Genomic DNA, 15,469 nt, shown 5'->3' with positions numbered 1-15,469 from the left:
TTATTGTTCAGTAAGAAATGACCAGCAGGAGGATTTCAGAAAGGCCTGGAGAGACTTATATGAACTGATGCTGAGGGAAATGAGCAGAACCAGGAGATCATTATACACAACAACAACAATACTATATGATGATCAGTTCTAATGGACGTGGCTCTCTTTAACAATGAGATGAACCAAATCAGTTCAATTGTTCAGTCATGAAGAGAACCAGCTACATCCAGCGGAAGAACTCTGGGAAATGAGTGTGGACTACAACATAACATTTCCACTCCTTCTGTTATTGTTTGCATTTTTGTTTTCCTTCTCAAGTTATTTTTACCTTATTTCTAAGTCCGATTTTTCTAATGCAGCAAGATAACTGTATAAATATGTATTTATATATTGCATTTAACCTATACTTTAACATATTTATCATGTACTGGTTTACCTGCCATCTAGGGGAGGGAGTGGGGGGAAAGAGGGGAAAAGTTGGAACAAAAGGTTTTGCAATTGTCAATACTGAAAAATCACCCCTGCATATAACTTGTAAATAAAAAGCTATAATAATAATAATAAGAAGAAGAAGAAGAAGAAGAATCCTTGATTTGGATTCAAATCCCAGGCTCAGGAATTAAATCCCAGCTCTGCAAATTCTTACCTATTGCCTGTAGAATGAGGGATACTAGTCATACACCCCCAAATATTTCAAAGCCAGAAGGAAAGATACATATACACAAAAATATTTATAGCAGCAGTTATTATGGTAGCAATTGGGGAATGAGAGAATATGACATGTGAACTAATGGGATGTTAAGTCATAAGGAATGATGAATATGAAGAATTTAGGGAATCTTCAGAAGAATTATACGAACAGATACAAAATGAAATAAGCAAAATCAGGAGAATAATTTATACAGTGATCACAAAAATGTAAAGAAATATCACTTTAAGTGATTTTAGGACTCTGATCAATGAAATGATCAAATAAAATTTAAGAAACTAATAATGATGAGTGATTCCTGCCTCTTTTCCAACAAAAGAGGGACTGAAAGTGCTGAATCAAACATGTTTTAAGATATTGTCAACGTATTGATTTATTTTGCCTCATTCTACTTATTTGTTGGACATTTAGATGGCACAGTGAATAGAGCACCACTGAAGTCAGGAAGACTCATCTTCCTAAGTTCAAATTGTCCTCAGACACCAGATCCAATTAGTTACCAACTCTTTATGCCTTCACAGCATCCCTCTCTTCTGATCCTTTCTCTCTACTCCAGGCCTTCTTCATCATCTCTCACCCAACTTAATTGCAGTGGCTTCCTAAATTGGTTTCCTGGCCTCAAATATCTTTCCACGCTAGCCTATGCTCTACCCTGTTGCCAAAGTAATTTACTTCAACCATAAATATGACCATATTACTCTCCCTACTCAACCAACTCCAGTGGCTTCCTATTGTGTTTCAGATAAATCTGAATATCTCTTGTTTAGCTTTGTCTCAGATGTTAAAGGTTGTCACAACCCAGTTTCCATCTGTCTTTCTAGTTTCATTGCAAATCATTGTAGATCCATCTCTCTGTAATCTCCTAAACTGGCCTTTTTTATATGTACCTGTATTCCCTGTTCCTAGCACACTTTCTGGCACATAGTTGATATTTAATAAATAAATAAATAAATACTTGTTGATTGATTGGTAGAATAAGAAAATAAGAAGAGAAAGAGCATCAATACAACATTAAAAACACAGAAGAAAACAAAAATAAAAAGGGACACAAGACAACTTTGTTATTGCTTTATTAAAAATTAATATGAGTTAAAAAACAATTTAGCAGGAATGCAGTTTCATATTTAATTAAATTTCTCTTTTCTTCTTTGTATGTATCAAAGTATTTATGTTTAATTGTGTTCATAATAAAATATTCTAAAAGAAAACAAAATCATTGAAAAGGTATGCCAAAGAAAATAAAAAGAAGTGCAGAAAGGGGACATTTTATTCTTTTTTAAATTTAACGTGTTAAAATACTGTATGACATAGAAATTCATATTTTCAGATATAATCTCTTATTTTTTGTAAATAGAAATGTTCATGTTTGTTCATAGAATAAAAATGAAAAAAATTTAAAATGAAATGAGGTGCTAGAACTACATGATCACTTTCTGTTCTAAATCTATGATTCTAGATATAGACAAGATACTAACAATTCATTTATTTAGCTATATTAAAGCTATATATTAATTTGGTAGCAAAGTCTCCTGTCTTCTGGAGATTTATAGAATAACCATTATGTGAACATTTAAAAGTGTTCTCCACCATCAACACTTGGTTGTACCAACTTTAGTAGTCTTTTATTTTAAGAGTGGAGGTTAAAATGACCTAGACCTTAGGCAATAAATCAAAATGACCTTTGATCCAACCCGTTAGCCCCTCCATGCATCTTGTGACTTAATATTTTTTCCAGCAGTATATGGGATATTCAGGGAGGGCTAGCACTCTGGGTTTGCCAAGCCCTTTTCAGGGCTATTCATTCATCTGTCTTCCAACTCTCAACTGTGGCCTTAATAAGTAGGATGTGCTAAGTAGCTATATCCTGTTAAAAATCATCTTGACAAGTTAAGACAGGTTGAGAATAGTTGACAGGTCTCAAATCCATCTGTGAATTAGGGGGATGTCTACCCCAAACATGTGAAGAATCCTTCCAGTAGAATGAGCAAAAGAGAACAACTTCTTCCAACAGCCACAAAGGAAGCTGAAGCAGGTACTGTGGTACAATTAGAACTTGGTCAGATGTCAAAGATGCTGTGATCATCCACTGAGCCCCAGGCCTTCACCTGCCATCTTGACTTTTGTCTTCCAATGGACTTGGATGACTGTAAGACAGAGTAAAATTGATGACTTTGTGCAGCTCTGCCCCACTTAACTCCAATTCAAGTCAAGACTTCATCTATGATATCACTGGTTCCTTTGAAAATGAAGGATGAAAAATTAACAATTCAGGGAATGGAGAAGACTTCATGTATGCAAAAACATATGTTTACATAATGGCACACAATTTTATTTTGGAAATAATAGATTTATGGATTAAAATGTATTTGGGTAGAATTCAAATATACAAAGAAATCCCAAATTCTTAGTAGTTTAAATCTTAATAACTTAAAAATACAACTAAGACTTTTGGAGCAACTTGTAACATACAATGTCATTCAAAGAAAAAAATTTAAAAATATACACAAACCTAAAAATACACAAAGCTTTGGGCAACAGGTAGCTTTGAAAATTATTGTCATTCACGAATACATTGTTGATGGAGTTGTGAACTGATCCAACCATTCTGGAAATAAATTTGGAACTACACCCAAAGAGCGATAAAACTCTGTATATCTTTTGATCCAGCAGTGTATCTACTGGGTCTGTATTCCAAAGAAATCATAAAAGAGGGAAAAGGACTCATGTGGGCAAAAATATTTGTAACAACCCTTTTTGCAGTAGTCAGGAACTGGAAATTGCATGGATACCCATCATTTGAGCATTGGCTGAATAAGTTATGATATTTGAATGTAATGGAATATTATTGTTCTATAAGACATGATAAGCAGGCTGATTTCAGAAAAGCCTGGAAAAACTTACATGAACTGATTCAGTGAGGTCAGTAGAATAAAGAGAACATTGTACACAACAAAAAGATTATGTGATGATCAATTTTTGATAGACTTGGTTCTTTTCAACAATGAGGTGATTCAAGGTAATTCCAAAAGACTTGTGATGGAAAGTGCCATTCACATTCAGAGAGAAAACTATGGAGACTGAAGGTGGATCAAAAGCATAGTATTTTCATCTTTGTTGTTTTGTTGTTTGTATACTTTTTTTTCTTTTTGATCTGATTTTTCTTGGGTAACATGATGAATATGGAAATATTTAGAAGAACTGCACATATTTAACTTATATTAGATTGCTTGCTCTGTAGGGGAGGGAAGAGAAGGAGGGAGAAAAATTTGGAACACAAGGTTTTCAAAGATGAATGTTTGCATGTATATGCAAAAATATTCTTTTAAAAAAGAAAATTAATGTCATTTTAGGCAAATAAATGATCATTTTCTAGGGATGCATTTATGCTATTTTAAGGTAAGGAAAACTTATAAGGTACAAAAACTCTTCACCACCTACTTCACATTTTGCCTCCAAAAACTCTTTCATATTTCATATTGCATTGTGAATAGATAAGTGAAAATGCTTTGAAAGTGCTCTAAAATGTTTGTCTAAATTTATCTTGAGAAGTAAGCTTGAAATGTGTAATGTATTACAAACCCAATCTCAATTTTCAAACAAAATAATTATTTAAGAATTCATACTATGTTCACCCCAAACAGCTATGAAGGACAGAACAATAGAAAAAGAAGCTTGGTGTTTTTACCTAAGGGAATGGGTCCAATAAATTGGATGCCAAGCCGTACCTTTAATATTTTGGTGCTTGATGCCTGTTTGAATAGTTTTCTATCAGTAAGGAAAGTCTGAACGGTTTTGAAACCCTTAACATTCAAAACTTTAATGGTCTATCATTTCCTAGGTACTCTTAATAATAAATTTATTTCCCACAATTTTATGAGAGATGAGAGAATTTAAAAGTGGCACAAAATGTATCTTAAATAAAAATTGGTTGAGGATTTAAAGTCTACTAGTTGGTTCTTAAAAATGAATCTTAAGACATTGACCCCAATGAAAGAGGTCTGATTTGCAGAAAACTGCTTGAAGAATTTCTGGTTCTCTTTTTTATGATCTTTCCTGAAAACAGGTTTTGATAGAAAGAGACAGAATGAGAGTTGGCTACTCAGAGTGGTGGAAAAAGGACAATGAATGTCTTATTTTTTAATCTTTTTGAGTTCTTTGAAAGCTTTGGTTTCCTTCTAAAGATTTCCAGACAATCTAATAGTTGTTCTGCTCAAATGTTTGGTGGTTCTTGCAGTGGTAGTATTATCTCTTTCTCTTGGAGATTTCATTTCACTTTCTTTTACCTATAACACAGATACTAGAATCTTTTTTGTTTATTCTCTTTTTTCAATCATTCTGCTAATTTTTTCTGTAAGATTTTCTTGGAAATTGTTTCCTTTTATCTTTTTATTTTTTAACTGGTCTTTTACTCATTTTCTACTATGCTGTTTTAAGGTGGTGAAGGGAAATTTGTGTTTAGATGTTACCCCTCATTGAGTAATGTTGAGATAAGTGATGGTGGGAACTACAGGTGTGACATGTTGAATACAATGTTCTTTGCATTAACTGCCTCACTCTTTTTCCTGCAAGAAAGTGTTCTCTGGTGGTCTTGAAAGTTTATTTGAAAATAATGGTGATGTCAAACTAAAAGGCATAAATTTAAAAATTTTGAAAGGGATTAATTGGAATAGTGATGAAGACAAAATTAAAGTCAGAATTTTAGAATTAGAAAGGATTATCTGGTCCAACCTCTTCCTATTACAAAGAAGACTTTATCATTTAGTGTTTTTTTTTCTTTTAATTAATGAGAACATTTGTTATCTCTCAATTTTTGCTGATTATCATCTGGTATTATAACAGAACTAAGTTTTGATGCTTGTGCTTAGGAGGCCATAGGAAGTATAGATAGTTTAATGAATTCTCATCCCCACACTGGCCCCTACTGGAACAACAAGATATTTGAGCAATTGGAAGATAAACTATATTCCCTGGTCAAGTAAGTTTGGCAATTTTCCTTGAGATCTCTGAGCCTTCTTTTCACAAACCCTGAAACTAATCCTGGATTGTGAACAGAATATAGACCATGTCATGCTACTTATTGCAGCACAAATATATCTTTTAATTTCCCCTTTATCTTGGCCAAATTCTTTCCCATTGTCACTTGGTGATCTAGATTTATGCATGGGAGGAGCTTGTATATGACTGGGCAGCTGGCCAGATGTGCAAAAGAATGAGCCCAGAAAGCAAGATCATGTGTCCGTGAGAAATGGAGGGTGGAGCAGTGGGCTAGGCGGAGCATAGCTTCTGTCTGGTATCAGAGGAATAAGATTTCCATTGAAGCAGCCAGCTCCTGGGAGGTGCCCCCCCTCCTTTTTTTTTTTTTTTAAAACCAGGTACAATGCCTATCTTGTAAGCAACACACACATGTATACACCGTGGAGCAGTCCCTGGAAACGGCCAAAGAGACTCCATCTGGCAGATTCATCCAAGGCTGGAGAAAGCTATCGACAGATAAGGCAAAGGATATTGGGAATCATGAAGGTTGAGGCTACTCTGTTTCTTTAAGAAGTATGCTTGTGATTTCACGGACTGTAAGTAAATCCTGGCCCTTTTAAGAGTAACTTTGTGATGGGATCATTGCCTCAGGAATGTGGTTCGGGGTGTGTGCCTTAGAGAGTCCTATGAAAGGGGAAGTAGGATGGCTAAGGATGTGTATCATTCTACTTTGAGCTTAAGATCCTTAGGCTTTTCGTAAATTATAATGGGACCCTTGGAAACAGAGATGAGAAATATCAACTTCAGTTTCCAAATGGGAAGAAAGTTATCAGAGGACTTGGGAGTCACACACACATACATACACACACACATTTCTCAGAGCCTTTCTTTAGCTATTTCATATATAATACAGCATTCCCTAAAATCCTCGTGATTCATGGAGATAGATGCTCTTTCCCTCTGCTCCTCCAGGCAGGAAAATGGACTTCTGCTTTCATTTACAGATCTTAGGGCTTAGAAAAAGCCCTAAGCAGCACGGTTCCTCAAGTAGCTTCTTAGACTCAGTGCCAGAGCCCGTGTACGTAGATGGGGTCCAAAAACCCAAGAGGGCACAACTTGGCAGCAAGCCGTAGAGAAGGCTGTGAGTACTGTCTGTCGAGGCTACCGGCTGTAGATGGAGATGCAAGTGAAACTTCAAGGTGGATAAGCAGGGCAATTGTGATGTCACAGCTTAGGCAGACAGGAGGTTATGACGTCAGAAAGGAAATGCCACCAAACAATCATAGGTTAGGTTTGCCTGGAGGTGGGAAAAGTACTTGTCTGGGCAGATTCAATGCCTTTTTGCCAGGGGGAAGAAAGTCAGTAGGATTAGCAGGGCATATCTGGTTTCTGTGGTGGACTTCTATGGTTGGGTGAGACTACCCTACCGTGAGGATACCCACCCAGATTACAAAGGAATGGAAAAATTACCTGCCTCCCCACGTTGGGAGGTCTAAATATTCTCCAAACCATGTAGAAGAAAACTATATATATACCAAAAAAATCATATTCCTTTACCCCTATTCTTTTTAATGCAGAGAGAATTCATCATAGGAAGGTAGCCCCTATCTGTCTAGTCCAAGCTATAGAATATTCCTTTCCCTTTCCTGAGCATGTAGTCATCATCCATGATTTTAGGGTACAGGTATCTGGGGAATATGCAAGTGGAGAGAAAACAAGCTCAGAAGATCACTACTTACTCCCCCACCCTCCTACCTCTCCAGATGCAGTGGCCTCCATGGCTATGATAAGCTTCCTGTTTGTGGCGGTGATGTATGTGGTCCAGCACCTGATTCTTGTCAGTGACCGGATGGACCTGGACACGCTGTCCCGAAGCAGACAACTGGAGAAGGTAATGATCGAAGAGATGCGGCAGCTGGAGCTGGAGTTTGAAGAGAGAACTCGAGAGGAGGAGATGCAGCAGGCGGTCTGGAAACCAATAGAAATTGAGGAAGAAAACCATCAAGAAACTGAGGAAAAAAACAGCAAGGAGAACAACGTCCTATCGGAAGATTCGGAGAAGGCCTGGGCATTCCAATCTGAACGTCCCAAAGGGCCGCTAGGCTGGATGCTGGGGAACCTATGGAATGCAGGGCTTTTTGGTCTGTTTCTGCTCTTTGAACTTCTCCGGCAGAATATGCAACATGAGCCAGCTTTTGACTCCAGCAGTGATGAGGAAGAGGAGGAAACCACTGGTGAGACTGTCACTACCTGCAGTTGGCTGTCTGACTTTCCTAAGCAGGAAGACTTAGATTCCTTTTTTGAACAGAACCTCCAAAGCACCACCCGAGACCTGCCTAGTACTTGTGAGTTTGTGGAGAGCTTTGTGGATGACTTGGTAGAAGCCTGTCAAGTGCTGGGCCGGAGGGAGATACACCCCCAGTTGGAGGACTGCCTGGGCATAGGTCCCGCCTTTGAGAAGTGGGGCATCGGCCAAGACGCTCACCGGTTTGAGGTGCTGGTGCCCATATCTGCCCCACAAAGCAACTCGTTCCACCTAGATATGAGAACCATGGAGTCCGGTCTCCTCCGCTGTGGCCGGGTGGTGGTGGAGTCGGAGTGCGTATGCAAGCGAGAAAAGCTTCTGGGGGATGTGCTGTGTCTTGTCCACCACTGGGACCACACCAGTGGTGGCAAGCCCACCAACACCCTGAAGTCCAACTTCTGTACTGGCTCCACCCTGGATGTGTACAAGACCCTGTACTGGTTCCGAAGCATATTGGGGAATGCCTGGGCCCTTGTGGCCCATAAATATGACTTTAAGCTTAGCCTCCCTCCTTCCGTCACTTCCTGTAAACTGAGGCTGGACTACCGCTCAGGTCGGTTTCTCTTAATCAACTTGGTCCTGGCAGTGCAACGGGATGACTCTCTGGTGTATTTTGTGAGTCAGTCACCCGAACATGACAAGCTGACTAGCGTGGACTGGCCTGAGTCCTTTGCAGCCTGTGAGCACCTGTTCCTGAAGCTGGTTGGCCGATTTGCCCCAGAGAAGACTTGTCATCTCAAGTGCCTCCAGATCATTTCATACCTCCAGAGCCTCAAGGCCCCGCCCCACGGGCTACATCAACCCATTCTCACGCCTTACCACTTCAAGACTGCCCTCATGCACCTCTTGCTGCGGCTGCCTCTCACTGACTGGAAGCCCGAACTATTTCCCCAACGGCTCCAGGACATCCTCTGGTACCTTGGCCGTGGGCTACAGGAGAGATGTCTTTATCACTTCCTGATCGGAAACACCTTTCTACCCCTTACCATCCCAGTCCCCAAGAACTTTCGGAGTGCCAAGCCTGTCAATCTCTTTCGGCACCTCGAACTGGACTCTGCGGCACACTCAAAGGCAGTGACAGAGTTCCATGACCTTGTGACCCAGGTGAAATCTTTGCCCGGATTACCACTATCTGGTAGGGTCATGTAAAGGCCATTAAAATGGGATTTCTGATTTTCTGGGCTCCCACAGAGTCTGTTTTTCAGATGTCTGGCAGTCAGTGCCAGTGCCTGTGCCTGTTGACTTGTCGTGAGGGTAGGGAACAGGAGGAGGCACTTCGTGAAAATACGGTATACCTTAGCACTAACTAACCTAGGCTGTGACTTCTGTTTGTTTGTTTTTTTTTGTTTGTTTGTTTTTACTGACATTATTCACAACATGATCAAAAGGAGACCAGGAATGCACAGGTACACATGACCACATCTTCTTTCAATTGAGATCTAGAAAGAAAACAGGCTCTGAGGAGTTGCAAACATTTGTACTGAAAATGGGGGGAGAGCCTGAGAGAATATCATTTTAGCCAGTTTTTCTTAATGCACCTTACCTAGGTAAGGTTTCCTAGTTTTTCCTTTGAATTGATTCCCTTAGGCAAACAGATCTATCTAACTTGTATCAAAACTGATCACATTCTTTAAAGTGCTTTTTAACCATATAAAGCACTTAAGTAAATGGCAGCTATTTGTTAACTGGAATAATTCCTCAAGATCACTTCATCCCAAGCAAATGCTGTCAGGTTTTTTGATTTCAAATTCACAAATTTTAAAATCCAACTTTTCCTACCTGAGTGTTCTTTATTTTCAATATTTTTATTTTATTTTTGTGAATGTTCCTTATCTTCAATATTTTTGTTTTATTTTTTGCTTTTTTTTGCTAAGGCAATTGGGGTGAAGTGACTTGCCCAGGGTCACACAGCTAGGAAGTGTTAAGTGTCTGAGGTCAGATTTGAACTCAGGGGCTGGTGCTCTATCCATTGCGGCATCTTCAGTATTTTAAAAATGCAACCAAGAAATAAAACATTTCCTTCTTTGTTGCATTTTCCAGTTATGACTCCAAGTTTTCTAGCTATCATATCTTTGACATATCACCAGTCCTAACCAAATCATATATTAGCATTATTTCTTCAACATTGTTATTAAAAGAATCAGAGGAAGGTCTCTTCACACTGGGGAGATCACATGCTCAAGAACATATGAATAGCTTGTGATCTACATATGGAGGAAATACCCAAACTGTTGTTGAAGTATAAGATTTTGAAGTTAATAATATACTGTACAGATAAAGTAATTAACATTTTAATTGATGCCATAAACAGCATCAGACTACTTTTCTAGTGCTTAGAAGCAATAGAGATTACTTGAGGATCTTTTAAAAACAGAGTCACTAAGATTAATGACTGTTATGTAGTGTTATTATTGAAGGAGAACACCTCTCTCAGTTTCAAGAGATAACCAACAATTAAATCAACAATTGCTATAGAGTTATTAAGAACTCTTTACATGGAAAGAAACTTGAGTTTTTAATCTCTAGTACCCCTGACCACTTCAAGATTGCCCTTATGCACCTCTGCTTTTCCTTAATTTGGTAATTCTTTTATTTTCTTTTTAAATTCAGACTGAAGAATGACCTGAACATTATAGGTTTTTCAAAGGTGAGGTCATAAGAAACCCAGGCTTGCTTATAAGAAAGTGTTGGTTCCAAAGAGGTTATGGGTTTTCTTCAGCCTTTTGAAGCCTCAGGTATTAATTTATATAGGTTTGTGGGGAAAAGAATGAGGGTGGGGATCCTACTCAGAGACTGCACATGCTATTTCTTCCTCACTCTTATCATAAAATACTATCTGTGAAAAATGTGGCTGATGTGACATAAATACTATCACAGAGTGTCAGATGTTGGCTAGCTTCTCTGGGACTATCATTCCAGTAACACAAAATGGCTCAAAATATTTGCCAAAGTTCAATGCTAAGTCACATTGATCTTCATAGTCCAGGGGGTGGCTCTTTTTTTATATGATACTTTCTGGGATATACCATGAATTTCTTTGAAGTTGTGATAGTTTTATAATGGTGGGAGAAGTTTGTTATTTTTTTAGGCATACACACACACACACACACACACACTTATTCTGTGGAGTTGAAAATAATTTGTCATGTTTTATTTTTGAACCAATAAAGTAAACTATTTTCTATACAAATCTGCATCCTTTTTATACTAAACACATCAGGCCAACATTACACATGCCTAACTAGAAATACCACCAAGTACCTCCCAGCGCATGTTGGCATTTCACAATATACTTTATACCAGTTTGCCCTGTAGATTTCCAAATGGGTATGGTCAGGGGCCAACAAAGAACAAATATGAAAGTTAAACATAGAATATTGTTATTGTGCTATGAATAATTTCTTTGGTGCCACAAACACATAATCTTTGCAAAATTAAAAGGCCTAATTGACCACAAACAGTATTTATAAGAACCATTAAGCATCAGTCCATAGAGAAAGAATGAAACTGGTAGAGTATTCTAGGTGGTTATTTCCAGTGTTATAGGAGTCATGAAAGAGATTATAAAATTATGAGTGGGTGAAGGAAATAAAAGAAACAGTCAGCAAAGCTTGGGTGGAACAGAGGGTGTGGAAAAGGGGTATAGGAAAATAAAAAGATGAATAGAAGGACATAGTTACCATAATTTTAATGATATAGAGCATAGAGATTTCCATCACAAAAAAAGCCCAAAAGACCCTCCAAAACCTTTTAAGGCTTAAAGGATTTATGTGTAGGACACATAGTTATTCTTTTATGGGTCACTCGTTACAATTACATCTGGAAAAGTCACAAGGTGTTACTGGAAAGAGCCTGTTAAGATTTGGTTTCCAGTCAACATTTTCTCTCATTAATGAGGCAAGTCACTTAGCTCTTTTTTGTTTCAGTTCATCCATATAAAATGGGGATGAAGCTCATTTTAATTTTGAAAAATATGTGGTTCATACACATTATAAAGGAGGGTAGTTATTATCTGGCAATCATGGGAGATGTGAATTGTTGGTTCTTAACCCATTGCTTAATGGAGCAGGAATTCCTCAACAACGCAGAAAACCAAAAAAATAATTGCTTGTAAACCAGGATGACTGCCAAGGCACTTCCAAAGTTGTCTTATTACAGACTTAATGTTTTATGTCATGAAATAGCAATATCAAGTCAGACAAGGTTTAGAAGCCAAAAATGACACTGCATGTTATTTAAGGGCATAATATGAGTGTTCTCTACCCAGGCTAAGGACATTTCAAGATTGAATTATTCCATTAGTAAGAAAAACTCCATTTGTGACTAAGGTAGGATTTGCTGGAGACCTTTATGCTATTTTTCTGACAGTCTAAAAAAATATTTGTGGAGTTGCCCCTCTGCAAATTACTGCCTCTTTATTCAGAGGTACTTTGTTTCAGACATTAATGATGAACCATCATAACTACATTCTTTGTAACATATTCTAGCCTAACCAATATATATGGGAAGATAACATGCAAATATGTGCAAACAGGTGTTTATCTATACACACACAGATATAAATATATAGAGAGATAATGAACAATTATGTATAAGATATATATGTATACTAGATAGACACATATGGGGAAGACAACAGGCACACAATTACATGCCAACAATATAGCTTGCTATCTATAGGTATATATGTAGGTATACATATATATACAAATGTAATATAATTGTGTAGTGTGCCTTTATGGGGAGACAAACATGAACAAATTTGCAAACAGATTTCTGTATATACACATAGATATAAATATATAAAGAGAATAAGCAAACAATTATGTATAAAATATGTGTATACTACATAGACCCAGAGGAGACAACATGGAATTACAAATAAAATATATACATATGTATATATATTTTTCTGCACATATAAGGGAAACTACATGCAAAATAAAAAAATAAAGCATTGCAGAGGGACAAAAAGTGAGAAAGAACATGTAATGAGAATATTGTACATTTGGGTATTGAACTCTTCTTAATCAGAGCTGCAACAATGATCAGTTATTTAGGAAAGGACAAAAGTGTGGCCTTAGAATCTTGTGTTGTTTCATTTAACTCCATCATGAACATTTAGCCAGTCTCTTTCAGAGGCTTCTCTAATGCTACCCCAGTTCTCTACACATATACTTTGCATTCAGTTCATCAGAGAACAATATAGTAGGCTAGCAGGCAGGAAACCATTTATGTGTTCTAAGACTAGAAAAAAGTTTTGTCTTCTAAGACAGTCAAGTGTCAAAACAGATTAACCAAATATCACTCTCTCTAAACATGAATTACATTTTGGAAGAATTACTCTAAAAGGTGGTTAAAGCAGAAAATCAAAATAGGTTTAGAAACCTATATATGTATATAGGTTTAGAAAAAATATATATATATATAGGTTTAGAAAGCTAAGTGAATGTAGATGAGCAGTAAGGGAACTTAGAAGTAATCTCTCCAAACCCCTCATTTTATAAATGGAAAAAGAAAAATAAAGCCTGGAGAGATAAATTTAAGTATTCTAGGAAAGCAACAAGGGACTCTCAGTCCTAGGACTCTAGATTCCATTCATTTTGATCTCTTTACATCAAAGCCATGGCAGACAACTTAGAACTGGTTTTATTCAAACATTTGTTTAGCATCTACTCTGTGCAGATGTTAATCATCAAATCAATAAAAGGTTATTAAGCACCAAGTGTGCCATAATTATTGTGAGGATGCAAAGAACTCACATTTTTATAGGGGAAAGAATATGCAAATTATTATGTACATACAATATACAGATAACATAAATACAAGGTCATCTAAAAGGGAAAGGCTTTTGCTGGGAGAATCCTAGAAAACCCTCTTGAAGAAATTCTGGATTTGAGCCAAGTCCTGAAGAAGGCCAGACACTAGGGGAGATGCAAAGTTTAGATCATATGAGATCGCTGCCCTTAAGGAGTTTACAGACAAGCAGTGGGAGTTGCAAAAGTGCTTGACCAGGTAGAAAAGGGGGAAGAAAGTCAGGGACCTTCACAGAAATAATGCAACAGGGGTTCTTCATTTGGGATTTGTGGATAGATTTCAGAGGCCCTGTGAAATTAGATGGCAAAAAAGTTAAATTTTCTTTTCCTTAACCTTTAATTGAAATTCACCATTTTCTTTATCTAAAAATATTAACACTTAGCACTGTGTTTAGCAATCTAATGAGTGCTTAATAAATGCTTATTAACTGAATTAAATTATTCTGAGTCCTGTCTTCATCAGATCCCAGAGAGCAATGGCACAAAATAGGACCTCTAAGACCTCCTCCCCTTATAATTGTTACACATTTCCCCCTTCCAGTTAAGGAATCCCTCTTGCTTTTCCTAATCCCCCTTAATTCTGGTGCCTTCTCTTTGATTATTTCCAATTTATCATACATATGCATACATATATGTGATAAATTGGAAAACTCAGATATATAAAAATTAACAATAGAGGGATTTTATATACACACATATATCTTGTGTTTGTAATTGCATATTATCTTTTCCTTTATGTTAACAAATATGTAGGTATCATTTGTATTTCTTTACATGTAGTCTCCTCTATATATTTAGGAATATATGTAAATGTATTATCTTGTTAATTGCATATTGCCTCCTGTGTCTATATAGTACACACACATATATATCTTCTACATAATTGCTCATTCTCTTTTATATATTCATATTTATGTATGCATGTACACATATCTGTCTGCACATTTGCATGTTGTTTATCCATCAATGCATACATGTTTGTGTACATGTATACCTACATTACATATGCCTATAGCTACCTATATTATTATGTAACTGTGTGTCTCCCCTATGTGTACTATGTAGCACACACACATAGCTTATAATTGTTTGCTCATTGTCTCTCTATCTGTGTGTATAAGCACACATCTCTTTGCACATGTTTGCATATTGTCTCTCCATAAATGCACACATTACATAAGTAATACCTACACATATGCCTATAGATAGCCATCTATATTGTCAGTAAGTGCGTAGTCTCTTGTGTGTGTCTATGCAGAACACACATACCCCTGATACCTAATGGCTTGCTCATTGTCTGTGTGTGCCTAGATGCACATCTGTACGTTTGCACGTTGTCTCCCCATAGATGCCCACATTGCACGTTCACGTATCCCTACAAACACACGCTTACAGCGTTACACACTGTTGGTACTTGTGTGCATGCGGTCCCCCCATATGTCCGTATAGCACACGCCTCGTATACATAACGGTTTGCTCATTGTCTCTCTGGGTCCAAGGGCAATCTGTTTGTACAGGTGCGCGCGCTGCCTCCTCACATACAGACTACATCTCACGTGTGTGTGTGTGTGTGTGTGTGTGTGTGTGTGTGCCTAGGAATAGCTATCTCTATTGCCGGCACGTGATTGTGTGCGCGTGGTCTTCCCCCTTAAACTCCTGAGGGGGCTGAGAAAA

At 37.4% G+C, this 15,469-nt stretch overlaps 1 protein-coding gene across 1 annotated transcript; it reads left to right on the top strand.

Moving 5' to 3' along the window:
• Positions 1 to 6,042: 6,042 nt before the first annotated feature.
• ITPRIPL1 (ITPRIP like 1) lies at positions 6,043 to 9,157 on the top strand. The gene is made up of 2 exons (XM_012540060.3): positions 6,043 to 6,270; positions 7,438 to 9,157. The coding sequence occupies exon 2, from the start codon at positions 7,452 to 7,454 to the stop codon at positions 9,126 to 9,128; it is 1,677 nt and encodes a 558-aa protein (XP_012395514.1). The 5' UTR covers positions 6,043 to 6,270; positions 7,438 to 7,451; the 3' UTR covers positions 9,129 to 9,157.
• The last annotated feature ends 6,312 nt before the right edge of the window (positions 9,158 to 15,469 follow it).

Source organism: Sarcophilus harrisii, chromosome 2 (genome assembly GCF_902635505.1).
Source record: "Sarcophilus harrisii chromosome 2, mSarHar1.11, whole genome shotgun sequence".
NCBI classification, from domain to species: Eukaryota; Metazoa; Chordata; class Mammalia; order Dasyuromorphia; family Dasyuridae; genus Sarcophilus; species Sarcophilus harrisii.
This window is presented reverse-complemented; position numbering and strand designations above follow the sequence as displayed.

What these genes read in the sequence shown, in the direction of transcription:
- ITPRIPL1 (XM_012540060.3), top strand. Translation starts at nt 7,452, where the DNA reads ATGGCTATGATAAGCTTCCTGTTTGTGGCGGTGATGTATGTGGTCCAG.